The 14,512-nt window shown below is 39.0% G+C and overlaps 1 protein-coding gene across 1 annotated transcript; it reads right to left on the bottom strand.

Moving 5' to 3' along the window:
* Nucleotides 1-1,226: 1,226 nt before the first annotated feature.
* On the bottom strand, nt 1,227-14,231 carry LOC122669900 (ABC transporter G family member 42-like). Its single transcript, XM_043866798.1, has 21 exons — nt 13,873-14,231; nt 13,284-13,578; nt 13,047-13,206; nt 12,880-12,956; nt 12,726-12,776; nt 11,008-11,098; nt 7,992-8,293; nt 7,311-7,909; nt 7,052-7,212; nt 5,318-5,427; nt 4,812-4,965; nt 4,440-4,595; nt 4,142-4,317; nt 3,615-3,947; nt 3,235-3,525; nt 3,045-3,128; nt 2,751-2,884; nt 2,411-2,638; nt 2,108-2,279; nt 1,704-1,958; nt 1,227-1,530 (listed from the first exon to the last, which is right to left on the bottom strand). The coding sequence occupies exons 1-21, from the start codon at nt 14,229-14,231 to the stop codon at nt 1,339-1,341; spliced, it is 4,380 nt and encodes a 1,459-aa protein (XP_043722733.1). The 3' UTR covers nt 1,227-1,338.
* Between the last annotated feature and the right edge of the window lie 281 nt (nt 14,232-14,512).

The following is a 14,512-nucleotide window of genomic DNA, read 5'->3' on the forward strand; positions in this document are numbered from 1 at the left end:
ACGATTACTAAGAGAGTGGCTTGTCCCATAACGTACTAATGCCTAACAAATTGGAAACTAAGTATCCAAAGTGTAATTAACATAGACGTTGACATAGACTTGGTCAATTGGGCCAACCAATAAGAAAATATCTTACAATCTCCCACTTGGACCATTTGACAAAACTGTATATTCCAAACAATAACACTTGGATTTTAACATAATGTCTCATTCATAGGTCACACAACAGAAATACCTTGAATGAACAGTCTTATTAATGTGAATCATGGCGGTTATATGTCATTTATATTGACACACTTCCTTCTATAAATACTACATCAATAATTCCATTCAAACCGGTGCATAAAAGGGATAAATGCATATATAATGGTCCAAAACAATAACATCTCACTCATATCAAGATAAATGTGCACATAACGGTAGAGATGAGAAACATTTAGAAACATCAATAATATGATCAATCAAATGAGAGTGTCTATTATAATATGTGACCAATTGTCTATTATAATATGTGACCAATACATCAGACTCTTACAAGACCCATATCCGATACAAGATCTATAAAGAGTTTAGACGCCAATGTTTTGGTCAACGGATCAGCAATCATCAGACATGTATTTATATGAACTATAAACATCTCTTGCTTTATTTAACATCAGTATACAAAGAAGCCTCAGATTTTTTTAGTCCCAGTCCCAACTGGTTCTATAATCCCAGCCAACCCAGACTAGAACAGTACCACAAGAATCACGCCAACAATAGTATTTGGTCATACACAAAGGTAAAAACAATTCTAACTGAACTCAACAAGCTTTATCCATAGCTCCCCACACAAATTTTGTTCCATAATAACTCAGTCTTATTTCATTACTTCAATAGACTGGGATGCATAATCGCTCTAAACTAATTCTCCTTTATCCAGTATATACCAAAACAGATTTACAATTGGTGCATGGTTGGAATTTCTCTGATAGAACTTGTTTATTGATTCAGCCCACAGTGGAGGTGCATTGGCATTCAGCCTCTCTTACGTATACATCTATAATTTCCGACCTCAGCTCATCTCCATATGGTAAGAACTAACCTTTTGACTGAGAAATATGTCATGTTCCCTGATAGATGAATGAGAATCCTGAGCAATTGCTGCCATTCTTTCAATGCAGCTTCATATGCATTTACAATAACTTTGATAGAGAACCAATCTGAAGGATTAAGAAACATTTAGGATGCTCTACGTATGGCATATTGTTCCCTATAATTCTACCTTTGTTGGAAGTTCAATGCCTTAATGGCAAATGCAAATATAAATGCGAAGAAGACTGCGAAACTGACAAGAACTCATGCAATTGGACCCATAAAACCAGTATCGTACCCAAAGTGTTCTTCCACATAGGTCTTAATGCTCTGTCTGTTCCCTCCAGGCAATGTGATGTCTTGCTCCATGTCTCCATACTGTGACACTATGAGCCCATAAACTGTCCAAGCCACTGGGCAAAACCAGTAATACCAGATCCACCACTTTGGAATTCTCTGGCAAATAGTGGAAACAATCAGGGCAGGAAGTAAGGGAAAAAGAATAACAGAAGAATAGTTTAAGCATGCTAGAGTTCTGTAAGCTGTCTCATGTTAAATAAAATAAAACTGAAAAATCTTGAGTTAGCTGTAAACTAATGTAACCAGAAACATTGACTAGGTAGACTTACTGATTTGGGGATGAAGAAACCTGAGAAGAGGTTAAAGAGACCATAGAAAGCAGCTGCAAAAATTGCTGCAACTTGGTGGTTTGGTGTGATTGCCACTGTCATCATTCCATAGTAAGTAAAGTAAAGAAAGGAGAAGAAGCTTATGAAAAAAAACCAAAAGAACTTTGCTGCTGTCCATTCGAAGCTGACCATAGCATACACAATTAGCATGTAATATGTGGATTGCACAAATACATATGGTATTTCAGTGACCACCTGCATCACAGTGGATATGGTATTTACTTCCAACAAGTCTAGGATCCAACTTGTAGCTGTAGTTTGGTTTGACAAACATGAGTCTTAACTTATGAAAGACAAAACAAATCTTCACCAATTCTTATTACATCATAAAATTCCTTTCTCACCTGTGCAATAGCATATGGTAAGGCAGAGTACATCCCAGCAGCTCTTTCTCGGTAGAATACTGTTCTTTCAATGGCGACGACTGGTTGTACAGTTGAGCAATTGTTGATTCCAGCAAAAAAGATAGACGCATACATGGCTCCAATAATCATGGTTAAGTCTATTGAACTCTCCCTGAACCATAGGCAAAAACAAGATTTTAGGCTGTCTGTTCAAGTTCAAGTCAGGCGTAAGGTTAGCATTGAGCTACTATGACTAATGGAGCAGATTAGATCAAGCCCCCTGTGTAAGAGGATAGAACAGACCTTTTAGAGCCAACCTTCCAGAAGATTGTCCCAATCATAAGGGCGCAAGCAAAGGTGAAGATAAATCTGACAAGGTTGTAATCTGGGCTTCTCCAATAAGTCCACCACTGCTTCCAAAGGCAAGATTTGAACTGCTCCCATGTTGATTGAGAATATTTAGTAGGAAAATAGATATCTTTCGCTGCAGGGGCTGGGGCGGTCAAATCCTTAACTAACGCCTTGTTCCGCCTAGTAATGATGGCAAGATGACATTTACCATATCAGGTCCGCACAATTAACAATTCCCAAAATGGATAATAATTTTACTTCTTTAGTAGCAGAGGCCAGTGGTTCTACTTACTGATACAAAGGTGATGATTTGTAGTACTCAGAAAAATCAATTCCAAGCCGAACTTCAGTTGAGATAGAGCTTGCTTCCAGCATCCATGCTGCAGGGTTGTAATTCTCTTTGATTCTTGGGACCCCAGGAATAGCCTGAAAACGATTAAATCAATACTATAGAGGATTATGTCACATTTTCTCCTTTTAACGTGCTATTACTACCATTACTGCTCAACTAATTTTATTTTTTTGGTGCAACTGCTCTACTAAAATAACTGTTACTGATAGGGGAGAACTTGACGATGAAGAATACCTCAAAGTACTCAATAATCTTTTGAGAATTTTGACCCAAAGATCCAGCATAGATTAGTTGTCCTCCTCTTTTCATCAGTAGCAGCTGGTGCATAACTCCATATCAAGCTATTACTTCACTATGATTGGTATGTTTGTGTGTGCATGCGTGCATGAGTGTGTAAGAGAGAGAGAGAGTAGGTAATTGTTACCTCATCAAAAGCTTCAAAGATATCGATGCTAGGTTGATGAATCGTGCAGACAACTGTTCTGCCAGTGTCAACCGTGTTCCTCACAGTTCTCATGACAATAGCAGCTGCCCTTGCATCAAGTCCTGATGTTGGTTCATCCATAAAGATGATTGAAGGATTAGCAACAAGCTCCACAGCAATTGTCAACCTCTTCCGTTGTTCGGTTGACAGACCAGTAATCCCTGGAAGCCCCACTATAGCATCCTTGAGATTGTCAAGTTCTACTAGTTCCATCACTTCATACACAAATTTCTGAAAGAGATTTCAGTCCAGAAGTATTTTAGCACCTGCGCCTCTACATTAAAATGTTACAATGACAGAAATAAGAACTGTAATATTACCATCTTTTCCTCTTTGCTGATTTCTTTTGGGAGACGGAGGAAAGCAGAGTAGATCAGGGATTCCCTAACGGTGACTTGGGGGGAGTGGATATCATTCTGTTCGCAGTAACCTGATATTCTTGCAAAGGTTTCTTGCTTCTTAGGGAAACCTGAGATTCTGATATCACCTTCAATGTATCCCCCTGTCTTTCTGCCTGCAAGAACATCCATCAATGTTGTCTTTCCAGCCCCACTGATTCCCATCAATGCCGTCAGGATGCCAGGCCTAAATGCCCCTTTCACTTCCCTAAGTAAACGGAGTCTGTCTTCTGACACCCCTTGATCCTTCATTTCCTATTAGAAATCAATTATTCAGTTGAGTTGTTGGTATCATCTCAATTTTCTATAGTCACTTATGAGTTCATTCTATAATGATACTCTAATAACTGTCTTTCATTGAGTAAAATACTGATTGGTAGGATCTCTGTAACGATCCAAGTTCCAAAGTAGAGGTCAATGGAGAAAGAAAATAGAAGAAAAGGTCTAACCTGAGGCATGTCGACATAGTAATTCACATTGTCAAAGGACATGGCTTGAGGTATGAATGGAAGAACCATTCCCCTCCTGGGGGCAACCCCATTTGCTACTTCAAGAACTGAATCAGCATTTCTGCTAAGTCCATTAGCATTGGTTCTGCTACTCATTCGTCGGATTGCCATTTCTCCTGAAACAATTCAAGTCCATGTCAGGAACTCTACAATCGTTTTATTAGTCATTTTGTATTGGAGATCTGCATTTTGTTAGAGACCTAGATACAAATATGGGTCCCATTGCGGCACTTCTTACTTGTGTTGTTTCCATCTGCTACAGACAAAGGTTGAGGGGCTGTTTCTCGCTTTGACCTTGTTGTTATGATTCTAGGTTCTTCCATCGATTCTTCTTGGCTGGCCTCCATCTCACAGGCTGCTTCTTCGGATATAATTGCTTGTGATCTTCCAAGAGCTATTATTAGTTATTAGAAAAAAAAAACAACAGGTGAGAACTGAGAAGTAAGAATTTCAGATTAATACTTCAACTCAAAACAGACTAAGTAGGAAAATCAGCTCATAACTCATTGCAGGTTATTTTGAAACTCTTTCTAACAACCTCCATATGAAAAAAATTAACAAAAAGGAAAAAAACTATAATTTCCCAGTTAGAATGGAACTCAACACTTACGGTTTAGGTACGTAAGTGCAAGGGTGAAAAGAACATTGAAGAGGAATGTGAACCCTAAAAGGGCAGCACTCCCAATCCAAAACCAGTTTCTCTCGGGGAAGACATCATAGTTCTCCATTACAGCAATACCCAACCTTGTAACATTGTCAGATGCCTGTCATAGAATTGAGGTCTTGTTAGAGAGAGAGATTCCATTTTCCAACCACAGCGGAAAATATTAAGGCTTGGATGCAAAAAGAAACTTCAATAGGACCCAAGAAAATAAGGCATAGTTTTGTGCGTTAGATCCTTTGCTGCTCTTCTCTATACTGCCCATGTAGCATCCCATCCAAGGGAGCGAAGGAGAAAGCACAGTGAGTCCCAAAGCTATTAATATGAACAGTCAGCAGTGTATGCTATCTTCTACCCTTATTTAGGTTGTCTCATTAGTGGCGGGCAAGAGAGAAAAACCATTCAAATCTTGTTCTATGTGAGGGAGGAACAAGAGCAAACAATCATAAACATACCAATTTGTTCATCCACCTTGGAGCAAACATCTCATTCACAATAACAGCATTATAACTATATGAGAGAGGTGAAATCCAGTAGCCCCAGATCCACCACTTGGGAATTTCACCTGTAACGGAGAAACAGTACTTTTTTAGTAACATTCACATACAACAGTAGTAAAGAACAGGGTTTTCATTTCATAACTGCAAACACAATGCTAGGACTATAGTTGTCAAGGCGGCAAGGTGACCCAAGGCGGTGAAGGGGTGCCTAAGCGCTTAGGCCACAAGGCACCCGCCTAGGTGTTACCTAGGAGACCCAGGCGCCCAAGTGTTATTTGTTATTTTCCCTTTTCTAACATTATTTAGTATATTATAATATATCTTATATCATAAAAAATCAACATTAAGCCACATCAACTTATCAAAAATCAACATTAAGACGCATTAAGTCATCAAAAACCAATATTTAGCCACATCAAGTCATCAAAAATCGAAATAGAACTAGAAAACAATAGAAGTGAAGAAGCAAGCTAGGAAGTTTGAAACCATCAAAACATACATTTGGTTTATATTGTTCTTGGAATCGGTCATTGCCCTAGTATACCTAATCTCACATTTGGTTTGTATTGTTTTTAGAAAATATGATTTTATCTATAAGTAAATAAATTGGTCTAGATTTAGAGAAATGTTCTTGTTCTCTAAGAAGTTTGACTAGTCAAATGATTTTATTTTTATATGAGATTTTTTGTATTAGGTAGAGCACAAAACCAGCTGTCCAACAAATCCAAGATTGTTTAAATTTGATTTATATTGAAGTAGTTATGTTCTGGTAAAACCTTTTTTGGTGGGCACGAATGCTATCAAAATCACTCTAAAATGAAAATATTTTTTTAAATATCAAAGCAAATGAATATTATACTCTTCTTTTGTTTTTTAGCAATGTTTAACCATATTAAGATTTATGGATTTTTTAGATTTGAGAAAACCCCACTATTAGAAAATTGAAATTTTCACCTACCGTCGAAAATCCAATTTTTGTTTTTGAACTAAGAGTTGACTTTTTATACTTTTGAAATTTAAATTTTTAACTATTTTTTATTGGATTTAAGTAGGATGTATTTGTTTATTTATGAATAATATCTTATGTAAATGAAATAACAAATACAAAAATATGGGTAAATTACATGTCACCCCCTGGTTTTCAAACGAAACTCAGATCACCCCCTGGTTTTTGAAAAAACTCAAACACCCCCTGGTTTAGACCCCAATATGACAAATTAGTCCCTACCGTTAGTTTTATGTTGTTAAGTGATGATGTCAACCAGTTAAATAAATTTAAATCCCTAAACTACCCTTGACAAATGTTGAAGATGAAGGAAGTTTAGTATTGTAAGTCTAATTTTAATGTTTTAGTACAAGGGTAAAATAGTCCTTTCACACTAATAACTAACAACGGACTAACACTGTTACTGTAGAGGGGTGATTTGAGTTTTTTCAAAAACCAGGGGGTGACGTGTAATTTATCCTAAAAAATTTACTTGGTTAACGAATTTTTATCCTGTCCGGTTCCTGCCTGGTACGGTTGGTCAATTCCTCTCATAAGGAGGTGGAAATGACGACTTAACCTCACTCGGGCAGTGTGTTCAGGCGGGAGGTTAGCTTGTCATTTCCGGCCCCCTATGAAAGGAACCGGACAACTGTACCAGGCAGGGAACCGGAGACGATAAATGAAAAAATTTTACAGCTGACCTCGAGGGAGGATGAAACCACCGAGCAAGAACACAACGAGGAGCATCAATGATCCACCTGTGTTGGCAATAGTCATAGTTCTGCACACTCCAGCTGCGAACCTAAAGAGACCCGCAGCCATTTGTTGGACCAAAAAAACCAGCAGTAATTGCTTGAAAAACCTACAAAAGTAGAGGGAAATCATAGAAACCATCAGTTATAAAGGGAAATTTGGTTCATTTCTGTATAATAACAAGTGAAATAGTGTAATTGAGTTTACCTGCTAGCTTCTGGAGCGAATCCTACTGTATAGTAGGTAATAATCATCCAAATAACAGTTTCAAGAATGGAAATAGGGACCCTAATGAGAAAGTTCGGGAGGGTAAAGACCCAAGCCGGATAGAATAGGAGATCTCTGTGCTTGTATAACACAGGAAGCCTTGCAATGGTGATTGTGAGCTCTGCGAAGCCATTAAACATATTGACTACCACACCAAAGACCAGTGCACCCACGTAAACAGAGCCATCGTCTTCGTCAGAGGTGTGCATTTTGGTCCTCAAGAACGCTGTCGATGCGATTACGGCAACGATGATGATCTGAACAGTCTTGAAGATGTAGACGAAGGAATTTCTCTTGAGAAGGAGCCATTCCTTGTTGAAGGAAGCCCTAAGAAGCTCCATTTTAGGGATGGAGTACTTGTTCATCACCAATGCCGCCTTGTGGTTCCTGCTCTTGTCGTACGGTACCTGGAGCTCGTTCTCCAAGCGCAACCCGGCATGGAATCTCTTGAACCGGTTCACAAATTTGCTCACCGAAACGTACCGGTACGGCTTGCTCTTGTCGGCCCAATACTGTTCTTGATCCTTCTTTGAGGTTACCTGCAAATAATGCATGGCATTAAGCATAGAAGTGTATGATTCCATGGCTTGCGAGCTATCAAATTAAGTTGCTGCTTTTTACCTCTTGGAGGAAATCAGCGGTTCCCTTTCTTTCAGGACATTGGAAGCCGCGGCTCTCGAAGAATTCAAGAATGTGCTCTCGTGGGCCCTGATATACTATCTGGCCCTCAGATAAGAGGATGATGTCATCAAAGATATCGAACGTCTCAGGAGCAGGCTGGAGTAGGGACATGAGGATGGTGGCCTGGGTGAGGTGGACGATCTGCTGTAAACATTTAGTTATCTGATAGGTCGTGGAGCTGTCTAAACCCGTCGATATCTCATCCATGAACAACGTCTTTGTGGGGCCTACGAGCATCTCTCCTGCATCAACAAGCACTTTGTCAAATCTCATTATATCATAACGAACTATGTGATTGGGTTGGGTCTGACCGTCTGAGTTCAAACTCAGCCCAACATACTAGGGCCCAAACGAAGCCGGCTATGCTTAGACTGGCCCAATTCGTTGAATTTATTTTTTTTGGAATTGGGAGTTTTTATATATATTTTACTTTGAGTGACTGGTAGCAGTGCTATGGCTCAAAACCTTAAACGCACCTTTATATACAACGCTTAAATTTAAACCGTTTAATATTTTTAGGTCTAGTCCTAATCGTTCAATGTAAAACCGCATGTTTTCAAAAAAAAAAAAAAAAAAATCTAAAACTGCCTAGGTCTTTCCTCACCACCATCCCTGCGCCGGAGCCCTTTGCAACCCTTTTCCCCACCATTCCTCTACAACGCCCCAAAGCAAGTTGCAGTAGCTACAACACCCATCTTCCCACGGACAATACACAAGAACAGGATCGTTTGAGAGCATCTTCTCCAGCAAGACAGTGAAGAAAAAGAAGAGCGAGAAAGTGGCTTGGAGAACATCAAACAAACGCAAGGATGAGCTAAAAAGTAACGCATAAAGAAGAACATACTAGATGCTATGGATTTTTACAGAAACTTGAAATATCCCTAAGATAGCAAAACATGAAGAGGGTTGGTTCTTCTGGTTCTCTGGTCTGGAAGACGCAAAGAGGGTTTCGATTGTGGGGAAAGGGGTTGCAAAGGGGAGGTCTGGGAACAGGGACGGTGGTGGGGAAAAGGGTTGTAGATAGTGAACAGGAAAGAGGTGGAAGAGGGGAGGTCTGGGAACAGGGATGGTGGTGGGGAAAGGGGTTGCAGATAGTGAACGGGAAAGGGGTGGAAGAGGCGAGGTCCGGGAATAGGGACGGTGGTGGGGAACGGGTTTGCAGAGGGGAGGTCTGGGAACAGGGACGATGGTGGGGAAAGCGGTTGCAGACAGGTGGTTTTACTTCTTTTTTTTTTTTTTTTCTAAACAAGCGGTTTTACATTGAACGGTTAACGGCTGTGATTTAACTGTTGCGTATAATGGTGCGTTTATCCATCGTGTTGTGACTTTTTTTCCTTTATATTTTTTAGTGGGGTGGGAAATAGGAAAGGTATAAGGTACCAATGAGGAGACTCGAACTCGAGACCTCCTGATGAGCATGGGCATGAAGTGCATCACGGCTCACCAACTGTAGTAGGCAATTGTTGATCGATTCATTGGATTTAATGGAGCTGTCGGAGAAAAGTTGTAGACCGGCCATAAGATCATCAGGATTCAGGACCAACGATTGGGTCAATGATGATCCAACTCCCTGGACTATACACTTTTCAACAGAAAAAACAAAAGGGTTTTTTTGTGTTCTGGTAATTCAAACGAGTTGACCGGTCCAATAATCCGGATTGGGAAATTTGTATCGATATTGATTACTGGCTGATCTCATATCGATGGATCAATATGGACAAGGATAAAAATATTTTAAAAAAATTTTAATTTTTTGAAGAAAATAAGGATGAACTTCACTGATCTGGATCGATATCAAATCGATTTCAACAGAGACCGATACTGATATTGATATCTATTACTAAAACCCTGACTGAGACTTGAAACTGGGAAATTGACTGTTAAACCCTTGGTTGAATGCTTCAACTCCCATCCCCATTGCGAATTGAGAACTCCACTAAAATTTGTGGGGGTAGATTGGCGCCCATGATGAGACTCAAAGTCACTCCAAAACTAAATACATGACTTACAGTGAAATGGCCAAATATGTATCTTCTCATAATGTGAAAGTGGACCCATTCATGGTCTTCTCTATTCCTTCCTAGATGATTCACCTATCAACATTTTTTCTCTATTCTCAATGTGGAATGAAGAATTGCACCTTATATGGAAAGAAATATTCATTGAAGCCTAAAGTCTGAAATATGGACAAACGTTGGGCATTCCACCCACTCCAGATATATGGGTAGTTTGATTGGGAGGAGCAGGGTGGTCCTTTTCCAGGAGGGTGGGAGACAGAGAGACACAAGGTGGGCATCTCGGAAGCATACCCATCATTTTACCCTGAAAAATATACCATGTAATGGGTGTGTGTCCAATCTTGGTATTTTTATGTTTGGAAATTGAAAGAAGCCTTTGACTGGTTAAAATTTAAAAGATGGTGGAAGTGGGGAATATGACTAAATTATTAGGGAAAGGTTTTCCCACGACGCCAGCGTGTGAGGAATTTGCATGCCACACTAATGACAATGGTAAGATTGGAATTAACCTTACGGGACACGTGAAGAAGTGTCTAGCACATTTGGAAGCATGTGGTGTATGGAAGCCAATTGCTATGAGGAGGTATTGGGTTCAAGCCTCCTACTCACACTTGTCATAGTAGGATTAGAGTAACAAAAGAGAAAATAATAAAGAACCCCATGTGAGAGAAATACTAACCTCCCTTATGGATATTTTTTGCGAAATAATTATTAAGATTAGTGGCAAGTGCTTTTCAAACTATAACCAAAAAATGAACTTTGTGGCCCAAAATAGAGGTTAGTGACAACTGCTTTCCAAATTATAACCAACAAATGAACTTTGTAGCCCAAAATAGATTGGAAAAGTTCTCAAAAAGTAGAGAAAGAAAGCATGAGTGAAGTGTGAAATATGAACCAACCAAACCTATGTAAGAGGATAAGAAAAAAACTCAACTAACCAGTCGTCACTCGTTTTTTCTGTCCACCAGATATACCTCTCTGCATCTGATCCCCAACGATCGTATCTCGACATATGTCAAGCCCCAGTATCTGTTCCAAGTTCAACATAGATTAGGAGTGCTTTGGTCATCCAGTTATTCTTGTTTAGTATATTGTGGATTAATAGACCCCATGGTCCCATGTTCACACTTCACGCGCAAGATTTCCGTCTAATCTAAATTTGTCAAATGGTAAAATAGAGATTTAGAAATTATAGTGAATGAAAGAGAACATAATACTAGTGATTGGAGTAACTATAAACATTCATGGACATACATGGAGATGTATGCCTAATACAAATGGGTATATTTAATTAGGTTTAAAATTTGAGATTTAACTGATCCACATCATTCTTTAGATACCCAACATTTAGAATCTCCATATCAGTCTTCCATGTGACAAAGATAGAACATCCTTGTTTGTTTGATAGAGAATTGTGGAAAAAAATAAAAAAATGGTGGAAAACTTGTATTTGTTTTCCACAAACTATCACAAATATGAGTGTTTGGTTGGATTTTAATCTTCTCTAATTCCCTAAATTGTTTAGTGCGGTAGTTCGGGGTGGAGATTTTGACACGTGGCAACTCAGACATCCAACGGTCCAAGCTCATTGATTTCCATTTCTTTTCTTTTTTTCTTTTTGTTGAGCTTGACACCATTAGATGTCCGAGCTACCACGTGTCGACATCTCCATCCCGAACTACCACACGGTCCACAGTGCACAGTTTTAGGGAATTTGATAAGATTATTTTCCGTGTTTGGTTAGGTATGGTGAAAAACTTACCAGACAATCTCATTAAAAGCATTTATTCTTGTCTGGTGATGTGGCATCTTACTTTTTTCCATCCCTCATTTTCAAAACTTTGATTCTATTCATGGAAAAGTTCATTTTGTGTCTATCTCGCCTCTACCTCTCTCCCCCATTGAATCCCACCAAACCTCTATTTGCTTTCTCTCATCAAATCTCATCCCACTGGAAAATACATATTCCATTATTTCTTTCTCTTTTCCTTCTTTGCACACCCAATCCACTACATATGAGACCCATGCTCTCAAGTTTTCCATCTCTTTTAATTGGTCAAACAATAAAACAGAGCCAATAATTTTTCATTCAGGTTTTTGTCCTGGTTGTTCTTTTAGAAAGTTCTATCTTAGATCAGGAAAAGTGTTTCATCAACCCAATCACTCAATTAACTTAGATGGTCCAAATGCTGAAAACTTTGTTATCACACTCACAACATATGAGACCCACCCTCACAAGTTTTCTATCCTTTTTTATAAGTCAAACACTCAAACGGAGCCGATGTTTTTTTGTTCAGATTGTGATCCTTGATGTTCTTCTAGAAAGTTCTAGTACTAGATCAGGAAAAGAATCAAAACTATCACTGCTCACTCGTCAAGGGAAGTTATCAAACACCAAACATTTGTAACAAAACAAGTAACGAAAAAAGCCCTCTCTCTCTCTCTCTCTAACGAACAAACGAACAGACACACACAGGTATGGAATTTTTTCCTCTCCTGTCAGCTGCCCGGACAGGACCGTACTGTCCCCACATAGGAGGGCACGAAATGACGACTTAACCTCGCCCGGGCAGCGGACAGGAGAGGATAATGATTCCACAGGTATGTAAGGGCTAACTTACCATGTTTTCACTAAAAAATGGAGTTTCTAACTTACCCTGAGAGTGTAGTCTGTGATCAAGCTGTCAACTCCTTCCATTGCAGTTGCCTGTGAAAATCACATTAAAAAATTGTAAAATAAATTATGAATGTGTAAAAACCATGATATGATGAAGAGAAGGAAATCTGTGTTTATATTTATGTTTAATTACCTTCATGAAAAGGTCCACTTCAGCCTCAGGGTATATGCCTCTATCCTTCTCTCTCCTTGCAAGCTCAGTCAGAAGGTCTGTGATAGAATGATCAATTCTAATCCTTCTTAGCCATAGAAGATAAGTTTGATGGATAGGAGAATATAAGTAAATTTTGATTTAATTACCATATCTTGATCCAACCCCTTGGCATCTTGCTGAGAAATCTAGTGTTTCTTTCACCGTTAATTCTCCTATGTGAACATCATTCTGGCTAATGTAAGCAGAGGTCTTTTGTGGCACAAATTCATCAAGTCTATACCCATTATATGTGACTTTCCCTTTCACCTGAAAACCCAGATAAGAAATTATCACCAACTCAGTTCAGATGCTCTAGAAATGTAGTTTATTTTACCCTCTACTACCTTCAAGCTTGGGTCTAGCTTTCCTGCAAGTGCCAGTAATAGAGATGTCTTCCCAGAGGATGGAGGGCCTAACAGAAGTGCCATTCTTGAAGGCTTTGTAATGCCTGAAACATTCTTTAACACTGTGAGTTTTGTTGTTTTGGCAAGTTTGATCCTTAGCAATCCCAAAGCTGATTCTGAAAGGTTCCGAGCAGCGTTCGGAAGCGTAGGAAGAGCTCTGCTGCCAATGTAGCAATCTGCATCTACTGTCAATTGTTCAAATCTAACTTCTACTGTTGGAAGCTGGATCCCAACCCTGAAATTAGAATCATAAAAGAAAAAATAAGATTTAAACTCTTTTAAAGATCAAAAAGTTGATAAGTTTATGTTGAAACAGAGAGAACCCAACCCATTTAGTCTTCTCTACTGTTACTAAGACGGAGATGATCATAAGTACAAAATAAATAAATAAATTCAATAGTTCTCATCTTTCTTATATTCTATTGTACTTCTTCCCCAGCAGCCTCTGTGAAATTCAGATTTAAGGTTTAAAAACAGAGCAAAAAACTGTCTTACTCGAAAAAAGAATAAGAAGGATAAGAAATATCACCTGTCGATTCGATTCTTAAGCTTGTGTAAGAACTTCTCATTATCTTTCTCTGCAACCTTAAAGATCCTCTCAATGAAATCTTGGCGATCATTCATGTCAAGTTTCCTTACATCAACCTCCTTGTGAATCAACTTGTTGCTTTGGTCCTGATCATTCTCCAGAAAAGATTTCATTATAGTGGTTCTGAGGCGATCATAGGTGGGCAATTTCTCCAGAGCAGCCCACCTGAGAGCTTCTTCGTCATCATCGACATGCCCACTTCTCCTTGACCCCGTAAACACATGTTCCACTCCCCAACTGTTCTTGCTCATGTTCCTGCTTATGCTCCGACTCGGGTTATGACTTGCTAGTCCATCCATCTTCTTCTACAAACTAAGCTCCAAAAAGAAAAAATTGCAGAATAGAAGAGGAATGTAACAGAAGTGGAGAAAGAACTCCTCCTGGTTGTTTGTGACTTGGAGGGGCTTGGGAATGGGAGTAGTTAATAAAAGGTGCAAACTTTTATAAAGAGTTCAAAGTTGATCTCTGTAACTCGTTCTTCAACAACTCTTTCCTTTTGAAGGACAAGAAAGGAATTTGGAGATGATAGACAAAAGAGCCGTGAAGGAACGAGACCATTTTGGTAGAGAGAAGCTGATGA

This window comes from Telopea speciosissima, chromosome 7 (assembly GCF_018873765.1).
Source record: "Telopea speciosissima isolate NSW1024214 ecotype Mountain lineage chromosome 7, Tspe_v1, whole genome shotgun sequence".
NCBI lineage: Eukaryota > Viridiplantae > Streptophyta > Magnoliopsida > Proteales > Proteaceae > Telopea > Telopea speciosissima.